The following is a 17,778-nucleotide window of genomic DNA, read 5'->3' as shown; positions in this document are numbered from 1 at the left end:
TGAAAGTCATTCCTCCCGCCTGCGCCTGCCCCGGCGGCTTCCGCTTCCGGGTGACGCTCCCAGTGGCGCGGTCTTAGAGCCGGGGTGTCGCCATGGAGCTGCTAGGGGAGTACGTGGGGCAGGACGGGGAGCCGCAGCGGCTGCGCGTGTTCTGTGATGAGTCCAGTGACGCGGACCCTCTCCAGAGCCTGCTGTCGGGCGTGGCCCAGATGAAGGAGCTGGTATCCGAGCTCTTCGACCCCCTGGTGCGGCGGGAAGCGCAGGACCCGGCGGCGGCGGCGGCGGCTCAGGACGGTGAGCCTGGGTCGGCTGCCGGAGGGCGGGCGGCGGGCTGGGGAGCGAGCGCGGGAGGACTCGCAGCCAGGAATTGTGTACATCCCCTGCCCTGTTTATCTGAACTGTTCCTACCCAGGTGTTTTCACGACTTTTCGTTTCTAGAAACAAAAAGGTGGCTCGGGTCCTGAGATGCGCAAATAGGCTTCTAAGAGTGGGAAAGTGCGGCTCTGTGCAAGCCTAAAGGACCCAGCAAGGAGACTAGAGGGGTCAAGACTTTTGAGCTGAGTGTTGAAAGAAGGAAAGGAAGTTTTACCGGGTGTGAAAATACAAACGTGTTTGAAAGAAGGCAGGACCTCATAGTAGGAACAGGCCCTGGAGATTGGGACAGACCCGTTTAATAAGCCTTAACCCCCAGGGACTCCTTCCCCACATCCCAGTTTTTTAGGTGTTTTGAAAGTAAGACCATAAAGTTTTAGTTTCATTAACTAGAAAAGATAAACGAGAATACGCAAAAGTGCATTTATTTTCTGGCACTGGGGATTGAACCCAAGGGGCATTCTACCTCCTAGCTACATTTCCAGCCCTATTTTATTTTTTATTTTGAAAGTGTCTCGCTAAGTTGACGATAGGTCTATTGACGGCCGAGGCTGTCCTCGAACCTGCAATCCTCCTGTCTCAACCTTCCAAGTATTGGGATTACAAGCGTGCGCCATCACACCCAGTTAAAAGATGCATCTTTTACTGCCTTGAGCTAAAAAAAATACAAAAACAGAAAAAAACAAGAACTAGATACTGGAGTCAGCAGTTACTCTGAAGAGAAGCTTAAAGTGTTTCCATCTTCCTAACGTGGACATTGGGTGACATTGAAAGAATAACAAGCATAGGCTAGATGTGAAGAAATTACTGGTGGAAATATAAAATGGTGTATCCACATAAAATAGTTTGGCAGTTCCTCAAAAACTTAACATAGAGTTACCATATAATCCAGAAGTCCCACTGCTAGTCCTCCCAAGAGAACTGGAAACAGGCTTACACACTAATGTTCATAAGCAGTGTTACTCATAAATAAGATGGCAACAACACAGATGTCCTTTAACTGATTAGTACTTATGCAAAGTGTTGTATGGTTGCACATTTGAATGTTATTTAGCAATAAAAAGAAATGTAGTATTGATACATACTACAACAGGAAAGACTTTTTTTTTTTTTTTTTTTGCGGTACCTGGGATGGAACCCAGGGGCATTCTACCTCCGAGCTACACCCCCAGCCCTATTTTTTTATTCTTTATTTTGAAACAGGGTCTCACTGAGTTGCAGAGGGCCTAAGTAGTAGCTGAGGCATCCATGAACCCGGATGCTCCTGTCTCAGCCTCCCAAATGCTGGGATTACAAGTGTGCACTACCAAGCTGGGCAGGAAAGACTCTTGAAGCAATAAGTCAAACACAAGCTACACACTGTATAGTTCCATTCATATGAAATATCCATAATAGGGGAGTCCATAGAGATGAAATGTAGGTTAGTAGTGGCAAGGGCTGAGGGAGACTAAATTGTTTTTCTCCAGAATTATGGTTGCACAGGCAAGAGAATATACTGAACACCACTGAACTATACACTTTAAAAGGGTGAATTATATGGTAAATAAATTGTATCTCAAAGTAAGAAAGTAATAGACAACTGAAATCTAAGACATCCATGGTTTTATTAATCCTTAAAGTGAAATGGTCTCAGTTCAACCATTTTAACTCTATACTTCTTTCAACCAATGAACATACGACAATGTCATACAACAATATTTATTTTAAAAGGTGATGATGAAGATGATGCAGAAGATGAAACTAACAATCATAAGAGAACTAACTCAGATGGACCATCTGCAAAACGGCCAAAGCCACCATCTTAGCTATGGTTTTTCTGGGGAAAAAAAAAAAAAATTTCTTGTGGTACTGGGGATTGAATGTCTACCACTGACCTACACTCTCAGACTTTATTTTTTATTTTGAAACAGTCTTATGAAGTTGCCCAGGCTGGCCACACTGGAACTTGTGATCCTCCTGCCTCTGCCTCCTAGGATTATAGGCATGCACCACCATGCTGGGCTAGCTTTTCTCAAAATCAAAGACTGCTCCTATATGTTAGTTATCAGACATTGCTCTTTAAGGAAGATTCATGCCGATTTGGGAAAGTATTTTGTTTCCTCAGGACAAGTTTGTCAGAGAAAACTTGATTCTGTTTCTGTTAAATTTAATTCAGTAACCATTTAATTATGTGATGTTATATCTTTTAGATTGTTATAAAAAGAACATGTCGTGGACCCTAGGCAGTAATATTTTGAAGAATCAATATAAGTAAATGGCAGAAATTGGCTATTAAGTGTCGGAGTGTTGATTCCTTATCAGTAGAAGGAAAATAAGGAACTAGAAATACTGAAGAGGAGACCTTGAGAGAGACCCAAGAAAATGCTGAATTCACATTTATACCTTTTGTCCAGACATCTAGAGATGAAGCCATTCGATAAGAATTAATCTTCTGATTTATCTTGTAGCTTGAGAGAGCACAACAGTGTATTTTTGTGCTATAATATGGTTATATATATAAGTACAAACAAGAGTTTGAATTAACCATCTATGTTGACTATAAGTTTGATATTTCCTCAATGCCTGTAGCCTACTTTTACTTAAGAACTGTTGAAACTTTTAAATATATATATTCCTAAAATACATGTGTGTGTGTTCCTTTTCTGCTTGTCAGTGGGACTTAAGGCATTTATTTATTGCTCATCTTTCCTAATTAATACAGATAACTAAAATGCAGAGAAGTCAGGTAACATGAATATAATGAAATACAAATAGTTATTGAATTTTAGAGCTGGCAGTAACCTTACAAATTATATAATTTATTTTAGATATAAACTGAATCTCAGAATAGTCATTTGCTTCAGGTTATAGAACTGACCATTGGAAAAGCTGAGGTACAGCCAGTTAGATCCCTTCTCCCCTTTGGTGCTGGAGACAACCTGGGGTCATTCTATCTCCAAGCTACACTCCTGCCCTTTTTAATTTTTATTTTGAAACAAGGTCTAAGTAGCTACGGCTGGCCTTGAACTGCAATCCGTCTATTTTAGCCTCCTAAGTACTGGGATGACAGGTGTGCACCACTTAGATATTTTTTTAAGATGATAAAAGGTTAGAGAAATCATTAATTTTTGTGAATCATCTTTATTATGAAGTTTTTTTTTTTTAATGTGTGTGGTACTGGGAGTGGAACCCAGGGGCTTTTGTACCTCTAGGCTATACTCCCAGACCTATTATACTTTATTTAAAAACAGGGTCTCACTAAGTTGCTGAGAGCCTCACTAAGCAGCTGAGGCTGGCTTTGAACCTGTGCCATCCTATCTCAGCCTCCCAAGCACTTGGATTACAAGTGTGTGCCACCACACCATCTATTATGAAGTAAATTAAATGATATTATCATTGTACTTTTCCAGTTGATTTTGAAGTCTATAGCTTACAGTATATGCTGTTAAGAAAACTCCTTAAACCGGGCGTGTATTCCCAGTACTTGGGAGGCTGAGACAGAAGGATCACAGGGTCCTATGGGCCTCAGCTGCTTAATGAGGCCCTCCACAACTTGGTGAAACTCTGTTTCAAAATAAAGAATAAAAATAGGGCTGGGGGAGTAGCTTGATGGTAGAATGACTCTGGGTTCCATCCCCAGTACAGGAAGAAGAAAAAAAAAAAACTTTAAAATATTGTTTTACTTGGAACATTAGCTTTCTGCTAAGTAAGCTTATGTAATCAAAACAGTGTCAAAGGTATAAATGGTGAGAAATTATATTGTTTGGTTTATGGTAATGTTTCTAATATTCAACTCTGACTTATAACTATGACCTAAGTAATACTTAATACTACTATCCTTATTCAGTCCTTAAAGAAAAAAGCTTACCTGTGTACATTTGATAATTTGTAATTAAATTGGAAGCCAAACTTTTTTCCTGAACATTTTATATTTCCTTGTTTTTCTTCTTCTTCTTCTTTTTTTTTTTTTTGGTACTAGAGAGTAAACCCAGGGGGATTCTACCTCTGAACCACACCCTCAGCCTTTTTTTATTTTTAATGAATATTTACATCTTGTGGGGATAGAAACCAGGGGTGTTCTACCTCTGAGGTATACCCTAGGTCTTTTTTTGTTCTTTAAACAAAATCTAAGTTGTAGAGGCCCGAAGTTGCTGAGGCTGGCAGCAAACCTACAATCCTCCTGTCTCAGACTACCAAGTACAGGGGAGTGCCACCACACCTGGCTTAATACTGTCTCCTTTATAAGTGAACCATTAGTTTGACCTAAAAGATGTTTTGAAGGACCAGTGAAGAAATGCCTTGCAAGCTGGCTGCAGTGGCTCATGCCTGTAAATCTATTACTCTGGAGGCTCAAACAGGAGGATTAACAGGTTTGAGGCAAATGTGCAGTAATTTAGGGAGACCTTGATTCAGAATTTAAAAAGGGCTGGAGGTGTAGATGAGTGGTAAAATACTCTTGGGTTCAGTCCCCAGGACCACAGAAAAGAAATGCTTTGCCTACTTTTCTGATCTGCTGCCTTCTAATGGTTCAACATTAGCCACAGGCAGGAAGAACAAAGCTACTCTTTGACACAGCTCCAATTTTACTTTTTTTTTTTTTTTTTTTCCGATACTGGGGATGGAACCCAGGGGCATTCTACCTCCAAGCTACACTTTCAGCCCTGTTTTTTATTCTTTATTTTGAAACAAGTTCTCACTGCATTGCAAAGGGCCCCACTAAGTAGCTGAGGCTGTCCATGAACCACGGTCCTCCTCTCAGCCTCCCAAATGCTGGGCTTACGAGAGTGCGCCACCACGCCGGCTCCAATTTGACTTCTGTAAAGAAAAGTCAGTCCCACAATCCTACCTAAAAATAAGCTTGACAATAGCTTTAGGTAAATAATCTAAAATGTGGAACATGGAAGTTTTGCGAGAGAAATGGCTTTCTAAATGCAAGCACTTAAATAATACTTATTTTAACTAATAGTATTCTTTGGCCAACATACTGGTGCATGCCCATAATCCCAATACTTTGGGAGGCTGAGACAGGAGGATTACAAGTTTGAGGCCAGCCTTGGCAATTTAGCAAGACCTTCAGCAACTAAGTGAAACCATTTAAAAATTTAAAAGGCCGGGCATGGTGGTGCACACTTGTAATCCCAGCATTCTGGAGGCTGAGACAGGAGAATCATGGTTCGCGGCCAATTTAGCAAGACCTTCAGCAACTAAGTGAAACCATTTAAAAATTTAAAAGGCCGGGCATGGTGGTGCACACTTGTAATCCCAGCATTCTGGAGGCTGAGACAGGAGAATCATGGTTCGCGGCCAGCCTCAGATATTAAGTGAGACCCTATTTCAAAATAAAGAGTAAAAAATAGGGCTGGGGTGTAGCTCGGAGGTAGAATGGCCCTGGGTTCCATCCCTAGTATTGAGGGGGAAAAAAAAAAAAAAAAAAAAAAAGGACTAGGTGGTGTAGCTCAAAGGTAGGACAGTCCTGTGGCCAAGAATCATCACTCTTTTATAATACAGTGTGGTTGGTTGTTTGCCTGTATTATTGAGAATTAAAACTTAATCCCCTGGGCAGAACACTTTACTTTGGGAAAAAACAAAACAAATTATATATAGAGAGGGAGAGGGAGAGGTAGTTCCTTCTCTGGGCCAAGTGACTTTTTTGCTTTTTATTGAGAAGGTTTGTATATATACACATACATTTATGTCTGGGGATTGAACCTATTATTGCTATATACCTAGCCCCCACCCTTTTTTTTTTTAGACAGTCTTGCCAAGTGGCCCAGGCTGGCCTCAAACTTGCCATCCTCCTGCCTCAGCATTCCAGGATTAGAGGTGTTTGCCACTGTGCCCAGCTAAAATCTACTTTTCTTTTTTTTTTTTTTTTTTTTTTTTTTGCAATACCAGGGGTAGAATTCAGGGGCATTGTACCTCCGAGCTACAACCTGAGCCCTATATTTTTAGTGTTTTTATTTTTGAAATGGTCTCACTGAGTCACAAAGAACCTCACTAAGTAGCCAAGACTGTCTGAGAACAGAACTGCGATCCTCTGGTCTCCACATCCCGAATACGGAGATTACAGATGTGCGCCACCATGCCCGGAAGAACTGTACTTTTAAAGAAAATAAAATTTTTTTCTCCCAAATGAGGAAATCATTTGGCGATGTCTTATGGCCCTTAGTTTTGTCGTGCTTTTATCTAGTTCCAACTAAGCTTTTTTTTTTTTTTTTTTTCTTTTTTTTTAGGTGGTGGTACTGGGGTTCCTGGAACCCCTTCTACCTCCGGCCTACACTCCCAGACCTATTTTATATTTTTATTTAGAAACAGGGGTCTCTTACTTCAAACCTGCAGGATCCTCCTGTCTCTGCCTCCCAACCACAGGGATTGCAAGCGTGCGCCTACCACACCCGGCCCAACTGAGTTTATTAAAGATATGACTGCTGGGCGTGGTGGCGCACACTTGTAATCCCAGCATTCCGGAGGCTGAGACCGGAGGATCACGGTTCGCGGACAGCCTCAGCTACTTAGTGAGACCCTCTGCAACTCAGCGAGACCCGGTTTCAAAATAAAGAATAAAAAATAGGGCTGGGGCTGTAGCTCGGAGGCCAAATGCCTCTGGGTTGCATCCCCAGACACACACACACACAAAAAAAAGATACAACTATTCCCCCCTACCTGTGCTACTGGGGGTGGAACCCAGGAGCTTTTCTACCTCTGGGCTATACTCCCAGACCCGTTTTGTATTTTTTTTGGCATCAGGGTCTCACTATTGCTGAGAGCCTTGCTAAGTAGCTGAGGCTGGCTTTGAACCTGTGTGATCCTCCTGTCTCAGCCTCCCAAGCGCTAGGATTACAAGCGTGTGCCACCACGCCCGGCCAACTATTTCTTAATAAAATTAATTTAGCTGGGCATGGTGGTGCACGCTTGTAATCCCCGCACTTGGGAGGCAGAGACAGGAGGATCGTGCAGGTCACAAGCCAGCTGCGCTGGCATAAGAGACCCAGTTTCCAAATTTTAAAAAGTATAAAATAGGTCTGGGAGTGTAGCCCGGAGGTAGAAGGGTTTCCAGGAACCCCGGTACCACCAATAATAATAACAATAATAACAACAAATTGTTTAATTTATAGAATGTCAGTTATATAGTATACTTGCAACAGGGTTTATAAATAAAAACATCCTGGCCAGGCGTGGTAGTGCACACTTGTAATCCCAGTATGTGGGAGGCTGAGACTAGAGAATCACATAGGTTCAAAGCCAGCCTCGGCTACCTAGTGAGGCTCTCAGCAACTTAGTGAGATCCTGTTTTCAAGTAAAATATAAAATAGGTCTGGGAGTGTAGCTCAGAAGTAGAAAGCCCCTGGATTCCATCCCCAGTACTACAAAAAGAAAAAAAAAATTCTGAAAACCCAAGTTTTTAAATTTAGTTTTCAACCACTGTGTTAGGATAAAATGCTTACAAGTAATTCCGGTTAGAACTTGTCTGTCTGGCAGTGAGTACCACAAAGCTCAGCTATATCTGGGGCCTGCGGTGTAGGTCAGTGGGAGAGCACTCGCGGAGATAGTAAGAAGCCTTGGGTTCCCATGCTGGTCCCAGCATTCAAAACAAAACCATATATCTAGGCAGGTGATAGTTAAAGATAAAGTTACCATGTTTTAGCCAGGCATGGTGGTGCATGCCTGTAATTCCAGTACTTGGGAGGCTGAGCCAGGAGGATTACAAGTTTGAGACCAGCCTCAGCAACTTAGCAAGAGCCTGTTTCAAAATAAAAAAGCAAAGGCCGGGCGTGGTGGCACATGCTTGTAACCCCAATGCTTGGGAGGCTGAGACAGGAGGATGACACAGGTTCAAAGCCAGCCTCAGCTACTCAATGAGGCTTTCAGCAACGTAGTGAGAGCCTGTTTCTAAATAAAATATAAAATAGGTCTGGGAGTATAGCCCAGAGGTAGGAAGCCTCTGAGTTCCACCCCCGTACCACCAAAAAATAAATAAATAATAAATAGCCGGGCATGGTGGCGCACGCTTGTAATCCCTGTGCTTGGGAGGCAGAGACAGGAGGATCGTGCAGGTTCAAAGCCCCTCAGCTGGCTTAAGAAAGACCCTGTTTCCAAATAAAAAATATAAAATAGGTCTGGGAATGTAGCCTGGAGATAGAAGGGTTCCATCCCCAGTACCACCAAAAATAATATAATAATAATAAATAAAGGAAGCTGGGTGTGGGTGGCATACACTTGTTATCTCAGTATTTGGGAGGCTGAGGCAGGAAGATAACAGGTTCCTGGCTAGCCTCAGCTATTTAGTGAGGCCCTCTGCAATTTAGTGAGACTTTGTTTAAAAAAAAAATAGGGCTGGGAGTATAGCTCGGAGGTAGAATGACCCAGGATTCAATCCCCAGTACAAAACCAACCAAACAAACATGTTTGGGGAAGTTAATTATACCAGTTATTTTTATAATTCTTGGATATATGTAAGTATTATAGAATTCTCTACTGGCAAAATTGGGAAATTGTAAGAAAACTTTTTTTTTTTGGGGGGCAGGTCTAGGGATGGAACCCAGGGGCATTCAACCTCTGAGCTACACCCCCTGCCCTATATTTTATTCTTTTAGTTTGAAACAGGGTATCACTAAGTGGTGGAGGGCCTCAGGAAGTAGCTGAGGATGTCTGTGAACCATGATCCTCCGGTTTTATCTCCTGAACAGTGGGATTACAAGCGTGTGCCACCATGCCCAGCTTAGAAAATTTCTCATTACTAAGAAAAGACTAAACAACATAAATGTTCCACCAGTAGAGGAACATAGTTAAAAACAAGTAGAGGAGCCAGGCATGGTGGTGCATGCTTGTAATACCACCATTTGGGAGGCTGAGACAGGAAAATCACAGGTTTGCAGCCAGCCTCAGCTACTTAGGCCCTTTGCAACTCAATGACAGCCTGCTTCAAAATAAAAAAATAGGGCCTGGGGTGTAGCTCAGAGGTAGAATGCCTCTGGGTTCCATCCCCAGCACCGCAAAAAAAAAAAAAAAAAAAAAGAACAATACCATGCAGCATTAAAAAGACCAACATATAGCTCTAGATGCTGTTAAGGATTCATCTCTATGTCAAATGAAAACTAGCAAGATACATAAATCGGGAGAACCATACTACTAGAGAATACAGGCCAGATAATGCTTATAATAGCTCCTTAGGATATAATCCACCTGCCCCAAGGAAGATGGAACACGGGAAAAGGGAGGTTTTTCATTCTATACTTTTTAGTTCTCTTTGCATTAAAAAGTCATTTTTACATGAATATGGAAAAAATTACTGTGAAACTTTCAGCTAGCTATTTAAAAGTCATGCTTTGAATTTAATAAGAGCAGGCCAGCCATATAAGCAGTTGAATAGGCTGTCTGTGTAAGTAATTCAGGGCAAATATCAAATTCAGACTATAAAAAAAAATTCCCAGCTGGGCATGGTTGTGCACGCTTGTAATCCTCGTGCTTGGGAGGTGGAGACAGGAGGATCGCACGGGTTCGAAGCCAGCCGTGCTGGCTTAAGAGACCCTGTTTCCAAATAAAAATATAAAAATAGGTCTGGGAGTGTAACCCGGATGTAGAAGGGTTTCCAGAAACCCCAATACCACCAAAAAAAAAAAAAAAAATCCATCCAGTTCTTTGTCAAGAGGAGGAGGAGGCAGAGGCAGAAATCAACTTGAGAGAAGTTAGGAAAGCTTGGGTAAATAATAAGGTAGGTACCACAGGTACCTACCTGGGGAGGTGGATTATACCCCAAGGAGATATTATAAGCATTATCTGGCCTGTATTCTCTAGTAGTATGGTTCTCCGGATTTCTGTATCTTGCTAGTTTTCATTTGACATAGAGAAGAATCCTTAACAGCATCTAGAGCTATATGTTGGTCTTTTTAATGCTGCATGGTTTTGTTCTAATGTTTCTCTACAATATGCCTAGACTTAACTTTAAAAAGGTTTCTCCAAAGCTGGTACATTTTCCTTTGATAATCTCAGCTACAAGGCCCAAATGCAACAGTGCATTGTTTTCAAAGTATAAAATGAATTTGAGTGTTGCTGTAACTATGCAGTTCTCAGGTGACCTTTGGGATCAGAATTGCTCTATTTAGAGACACGACCCAGGAAACAGTGAATGCTAGAAATAAGCTTCTATTTAAATCTTTTAAAAAATAGCTCACATAGAAACACCAATAGGCCATTGGGGTATAGTTTTAAATAGAAATTGGTCATATGCTACAAAATTCTAGTGGGCATACAAGTAGTTTCTGAGTGTTGAATATGTGCTGTAACTCTAAAAGTGGTTATACTTGAGGTATGTTAGGTGGCTTAGAGAATTGCTACCTTCATACTGTATTTCTTAAGGGCTCTAACCACCACTTAAAACCTTGTTTGTGAATATATGATTTTCTCAGCATCAGTAAAGAAAATTGCAAGGACCGCTATCACAAGGACTACCGGCAAAAAAACACATTTTAAATTGTGGCCTTGAAGAGAATATATCACTACATGCTGAAACCTGAAAGAGCCTAGTAAGTAAACTAGAACATGACAGATTACACTTTGCACTTAATAGTATTAACTTTAACCCTTCAGTCTCTCTGGAAGATGAACTGAACTGTTTAGCAGTCTAACAAAAGAAGTGTATATCCAATAAATACCAAGCATCCATTATGTACCAGACACCATTTTGTGGATGGAGCCCACAGCAGTGGGCAAAATATCTGCCTTTAGGGATTTTAGATGCAACACCTTTTTTTTTTTTTTTTTTTGGTGGCACTGCAGATAGCAGGGTTTTTTTATTGTTGTTGTTGTTTTGTTTTCTGGTACTGGGGGTGGAACCCAGGGACTTTTCTACCTCCAGGCTACACTCTCAGACCTATTTTATACTTTATTTGGAAACAAGGTCTCACTAAGTTGCTGAGAGCCTCACTAAGTAGCTGAGGCTGGCTTCGAACCTGTGTGATCCTCCTGTCTCAGCCTCTCAAGCGCTGTGATTACAAGAGTGTGCCACCACGCCCGCCTGCAACACCATATTTTGTGAGTGCTATGGAGGAAAAAAAAAAACAGGAAAGGGGAATGCTTCTTCTTTTTTTTTTTTTTTCAGTACTGGGAATGGAACCCAGGGACATTCTACCTCCGAGGTACATCTCCAGCCCTATTTTTTTTTTAATTCTTTATTTTGAAACAGGGTCTCCCTGAGTTGCAAAGGGCCTCAACTAAGTAGCTGAAGCTGGCTTTGAACCTGCGTGATCCTCCTGTCTCAGCCTCCCAAATGCTGGGATTAAAAGTGTGAGCCACCATGCCCAGCTGAGAATGCTTAATTCTAAATAGGGTAATCAGGTAGCCTTGCCAAGGACACTGGAGCAAAGGATTAAAGAAGGTGATGGAACAGGCCAGGGCTGAGCATCCAGGCAGAAGACACACTTGAATGCAGAGCCTGAGTCCGGAATTTTAGGCAAATTCTAAGAACAAAACCATAATGGCCAGGTGTAGTGGCATGCACCTTATCACAGCAACTCAGGAGGCTTGAAAGTTCAAGGCTGGCCTCAGCAGTTAAGAGACCCTGCTGGGTATGGCAGCACATGCTTGTAATCCCAGTACTGGGGAGGCTGAGACAGAAAGATCACAGGTTTGCAGCCAGCCTCAGCTGCTTAGTGAGGTCCCTGCAACTTAGCGAGACCCTGTTTCCAAATAAAAAATAGGACTGGAGGTGTAGCTTGGGGGATAACATTTTAAAAGGATCTCCAGCCACTAGGTCGACTTACAGGGGACTCAACAGATTTTGTGTAGCTTGATTTTGGACAGGTTAAATTTCATGTACCTGGTAATATCTTAGTATAATCAAGTGGGCAGTTGGATCAGGAGAAATCCAAAGTAGTGACATAATTCAGGTATTTAAAGCTGCTAATATGAGTGATCTGACCAGAGGAGTAAATACAGAAAATGGAGCTGGGGCACACTAACACTGAGAGGCTGAGCCGATCCCCAAGGAGGAACCAGCAAAGACAACAGAAGCAGCTACGAGGAAGAAGGCAAAGCAGAACTGGCCTTTGAGTACACGGCTGCAGTGTGCTTCATGTGGCTGTTTAGATTAGTGTGAAATTTAAAGTTCAGCAAACCGTGGTGGCACACACTTGGGATCCCAGTACTTGGGAGGCGGAGACAGGAGGATCACAGGTTTGTGGCCAGCCTCAGCTATTTAGTGAGGCCTTCCACAAGTGTACCCTGTTTCAAAATAAAGACTAAAAAATAGGGCTGGGATGTAGCTCAGAAGTAGGATGCCCTGGGTTCAATCCCCAGTTGCACAAAAATTCAGTTCCTCTGTCGCCTTAGTCATGTTTCAGGGGCTCCTTTTACTTAGTTAGCGGCCTTGATTTGTTTTTCTTTTTTTTGTGTGTGTGGGTCTGGGGATGGAACCCAGGGGCATTTGACCTCCGAGCTACACCCCCTGCCCTATTTTTTTATTCCTTATTTTGAAACCAGGTCTCACTAAGTTGAAAAGGGCCTCACTAAGTAGCTGAGGCTGTCATCGAACCGCGATCCTCTGGTCTCAGCCTCCCGAATGCTGGGATTACAAGTGTGCGCCACCATGCCCGGCTTAGCAGCCTTGATTTGGAAAGCACAGATCAAGAACATTTCCGAGGTGGTGGCACTTGCTTGTAATCCCAGCATTTGGGAGGAGGGTCATGGTTCAAGGCCAGCTTCAGCTACTACTTAGTGAGGCCCTTTTGCAACTTAGTGAGACCCTGTTTCAAAATAAAGGAAAAAATAGGGCTGGGGGTGTACCTCAGAGGTAGGATGCCCCTGGGTTCCATTCCCAGTACCACAAAAAAATTTAAAAATGAGCAGTAAAGTTCTGCTGGACAATGCTGGTCCAAAAAATAGCTCAAGGACTCAAGTCATTTAACAGCCAGGTCTTGCCCACTGGATTGTGTGTAACTGGCCACCTCTTGACAGGCAGTTTTGGCAGAGTAGAAGACAAAAGCCTTTTGCTATGAGAGCAGATTCTGGAAAAACTGGTTAGGATTTAAAATCAGCCAACTCTGAAGATTTGCAATTAGAATGGCTGGGGTGAACTTACTGCAAAACATGTGCTGAAACTGTTCCAAAGATGAGCACAGTTCTCAAGAGTGACAATTAAAGCCTCAGTAAATGTTACATTAAAAACCCTGGAGAGCAGGGTGTGGTGGCGCAGGCTTGTAATCCCAGTTCTTGGGAGGCGGAGACAGGAGGATCACAGGTTCACAGCCAGCCTCAGCAACTAAATGAAGCTTTCTTGAAACTTAGTGAGATGCTATTTCAAGATAAAAGAATAAAACAGGGCTGGAGGTGTGGCTCGGAGGTAGCATGCCCCCTGGATTCCACCCCTGGTTCCACAGGAAAATAAATACACACATACACACACTGTGGACTCGTAATTCTCAACCCTAATAAAATTCATTTGAAAACTTTCTTAATTTTTTTCCTTGGGAAGAGACCCTGGCATTGAGTGTGAGGAATTTTGCTTTTTTAAAATTTTTTTTTTAGGATTCTAACATACAGCCACCCACTCACTGCCTTAGACCAAAACAAAAATACTGCTAATGCATGAAGATTTCAGTCATTGTCCAAATTATATGGGAACTTTGTATGTTAGAGAATTTATTATAAAGTAACAATACTTGATACAAAAAAGAGTCATATGTCATCATAGTAAGCTCTTGTGCCAGTGTTAGAGATAATGGTAAGTCTATCAAGAAGGAAATAACTAATGTGTGTATTTGTTTTTTTGGTTTTTTGGGGGGGTTTTTTTGGTGGTACTGGGGATGGAAACCTTAGGTTTTCTACCTCCGGGCTATACTCCCAGACCTTTTTATATTTTATTTGGAAACAGGGTCTCGCTAAGTTGCTGAAAGCCTCACTAAGTAGCTGAGGCTGGCTTCGAACCTGTGCATTCCTCCTGTCTCAGCCTCCCAAGCGGGAGGATTACAAGTGTGCACCACCACGCCCGGCTGTGTGTGTGTATTTGCACGCACATGTGTGTTAATGGGGATTGAACCCAGGGACATTCTACTTCTGAGCTACACCCCTTACCCCAACTTTATTTTTTATTTTGAAACAGGGTCTTGTTAGATAGCTAAGTCTTACTACGTGCTGAGGCTGTCGTTGAACTTGCAATCCTCCTGTTTCAGCCTCCCATGTAGTTAGATTATAGGCATGCGGCACCCTGTCTGGCTCAACTAAATTATAAAAGGACTAATACTACCCATGATGAATCAACACGTTGGTTTGAGTATTTTATGGGTGCAATTACTCTCATGTGAGCGCTCTATCTCATGACTCTACTTCCCTAAAGAAAACCTTAACTATAAAGGTTTTAAAACAGAAGCAAATTCTAAACTTTAAGGAATCACTTAAATTTGGCCAGAAAAATTTCCTTCCTTTTTTCTTTTTCTGCCATACTAGGGATTGAACCCAAGAGTACTCTTCTCCCCCAGACCTATTTTACTTTTTATTGCCTTAATCCTCCTGTCTCGGCCTCCTAAGTACTGGGGTTAGAGATGTGTGCCACCACACCTGGCCAGAAAATTTAAATGTTGAATAAGACTCCAATTAAATATTTCTGAAATTATCTTTCCTACACATTTGAAAAAAATAAAAGATCTACATTTCAGTGAAAGCTACCAGGATTCAGGTGTAGTTGCAAATAAAATGGCTTATTAAATCATAATGATAGCTCTATTTTCCTTGTATCTGGAAGCAAATATTTAAGTTATAGATTCCAGGATGCTTGACCTTTCCCTACAACCCCTGCAGCACACTACTATTTACTATCCAACTAGCCACGTGCCCCTATAGTCACTGCTTTTCATATGTGATACGAGTTTGAAATAAATGATGCTAGACATAGATCCCTCTCTTTCATGGTACTGAGGATTGAACCTGGGGACATTCTACCTTCAAGCTACAGCCCTTTTTCTTTTGAATTTTTTGTTGCAAAACAGATCTTGCTAAGTTCTTGAATGCCTCCCTACATTGCTAAGACTTTACTCAAACCATGACCCTCATGTCTCAGCCTCCCAAGTACTGACTGGGATTACAGGCAGGCGCCACCATGCCTAACTTAACCATCAATTTCAACCTCTTCATCTTTTCCTTTTTATTCTACCAAAAAATGCTTTAAACTATATATATATATATATTTTTTTTTTCCAATACTGGGGATGGAACCCAGAGGCATTCTACCTCTGAGCTACACCCAGCCCTATTTATTTATTTATTTATTTATTTATTTATTTATTTATTTATTTATTTTTGTGGTACTAGGGATGGAACCCAGCAGCATTCTACCTCTGAGCTACACCCCAGCCCTATTTTTTATTCTTTATTTTGAAACAGGGTCTCACTAAGTAGCTGAGACTGGCCGCAAACCCGGATCCTCCTGTCTCAGCCTCCCAAGTGCTGGGATGACAAGCATGTGTCACTACGCCTGGCTTTGTTTTAAACTTTTTTCTTTTTTTTTTTTTGGCAGGTCTGGGGATGGAACCCAGGGACATTTGACCTCTGAGCTACACCCCCTGCCCTATTTTTTATTCTTTATTTTGAAACCGGGTCTCACTGAGTTGCAGAGGGCCTCACTAAGAAGCTGAGGCTGTCCGCGAACCTCGATCCTCCAGGTCTCAGCCTCCCGAATGCTGGGATTACAAGTGTGCGCCACCACACCCGGCTTGTTTTAAACTATTAAATAGCCATAAAAAAAAAAAAACTCAGAGTAATCCATATTGTAAGACAAAGTAATTAAAATAGTTGTCTTTTTTTTTTTTTTTTTTTTTTTTGCAGTACTGGGAATGGAACCCAGGGGCATTCTACCTCTGAGGTACACCCAGCCCTAGTTTTTATTTTTTATTTTGAAACAAGGTCTCATTAAGTTGCAGAGGGCCTCACTGAGTAGCTGAGGTTGGCAATCCTCCCGTCTCAGCCTCCCAAGTACTGGAATTACAAGCGTGCACCACCACACTCGGCTGTTCTGTCATTTCTAAAGTATCACTGCCTCAAGACTACTAAAACAGGAAAGTGCTCAGTGATTTTCCTCAGGTAATCCTTTCTTGAGCAGTATATCCTTTTTCAAGCCCAGACAACCTGGGCTCAAATCCTGGCTCTTCCATTTACTCGCAGTATGACCAGGGACAAGTTATAATTCCTGCGTGCTCCAGATTTCCTCTTCTGTAAAGTGGCACTAGTACCAGTGCAATGCTTGTCTCACGGGGCTAAGTGAAGAATTCATGCAGAATACTCATGAGACAACGCCTGTAGATGCCTACTAAGTTCGCAAAAAAGCAAGTGTTCGATACCCGATACAGCAGAAGGAAAAAAAGATGTTGGGTGTGGTGAAGCACACCTGTAACCCCAGTACTTGGGATGCTGAGACGGGACTGCAGGTTTGAGGCCAGCCTCAACAACTCAGCAAGACCCTCTGCAACTTAGCAAGACCACGTTGCAAAATTAAAAAAAGAAGGGGCTTGGGGTATAGTGTGGAGGTAGAGCACCCCTGAGTTCAAACCCCCAATACCCAAACAGAACATATATATAATATATATATTTCCCCCCCCCCCAGTAACTATATCTTTGGAGATAGTAAAGGAGATTCTGCTGTTTTTGAGTTGCAAGGTACCTACTTTATCTTTTAGGTAGGAATTTTCTATGGAATGCTCAGCCTTCTTGTTCAAATGTGAACACAAATGTGTGCATAAAGGTGAGGTTGCTAAAAAAACTTAAGAGATTTTCAGTAGCTCAGAGGAAAAACTTGTCTAATACTGCCACTTCCATTCCTTGGCCTGAATGGGCGGGCACTACACAGCATTATAATGCTGGCCATTTGTAGAAAGCATCACGGTTCCGTGCTCAGCAACAGCAGTGTCAGAATGCCTGGGTATAACCTGCCTCTGCCGCTTACTAGCTGTGTGACCTCGGCAGGTTACGTAACTTCTCTGCCTCAGTTTCCCCATCTGTAATATCTGGAAAATAATCATCATCTCATAGGAGTTACTGTAGTATATGAGTTAATTCAGGTAAAGCTCTTAAAACAGGTTCCAACAGAATAAGCACCAAAAAATGTTATTACTGAAAGTATAAAAGAGTTCCTGGCATTAATATGACTGTATAAAAATATAAACTGATCTTGCCCAGAAAAGAAAAAAAAAATCTAGTAATTCCATCTTTTTAAAAGATGTTTGTAACCAGGTGTGGTGGTGCACACTTGTAATCCCTGCGTTTGGGAGGCTGAGACAGGAGGATCACGGATCACACAGGTTCGAAGCCAGCCTCAGCTACTTAGTGAGGCTCTCAGCAACTTAGACCCTGTTTCCAAATAAAACATAAGATAGGTCTTGGGAGTATAGCCCGGAGGTAGAAAGCCTCTGAGTTCCACTCCCAGTACCACCAAAAAAAAAAAAA

At 42.0% G+C, this 17,778-nt stretch overlaps 1 protein-coding gene across 1 annotated transcript; it reads left to right on the top strand.

The window, feature by feature from the left end:
• Positions 1–92: 92 nt before the first annotated feature.
• GON7 (GON7 subunit of KEOPS complex) lies at positions 93–2,177 on the top strand (the record flags this gene model as incomplete). Its single annotated transcript, XM_080708261.1, has 2 exons — positions 93–294; positions 2,083–2,177. 2 exons carry the CDS (start codon positions 93–95, stop codon positions 2,175–2,177), a joined length of 297 nt encoding a protein of 98 aa, XP_080564387.1.
• Positions 2,178–17,778: the final 15,601 nt, after the last annotated feature.

This window comes from Muscardinus avellanarius, assembly GCF_963383645.1.
Source record: "Muscardinus avellanarius genome assembly, chromosome: 12".
Lineage (NCBI taxonomy): Eukaryota > Metazoa > Chordata > Mammalia > Rodentia > Gliridae > Muscardinus > Muscardinus avellanarius.
The sequence above is the reverse complement of the archived record's forward strand: the minus strand, read 5'-3'. Positions and strand labels throughout refer to the sequence as shown.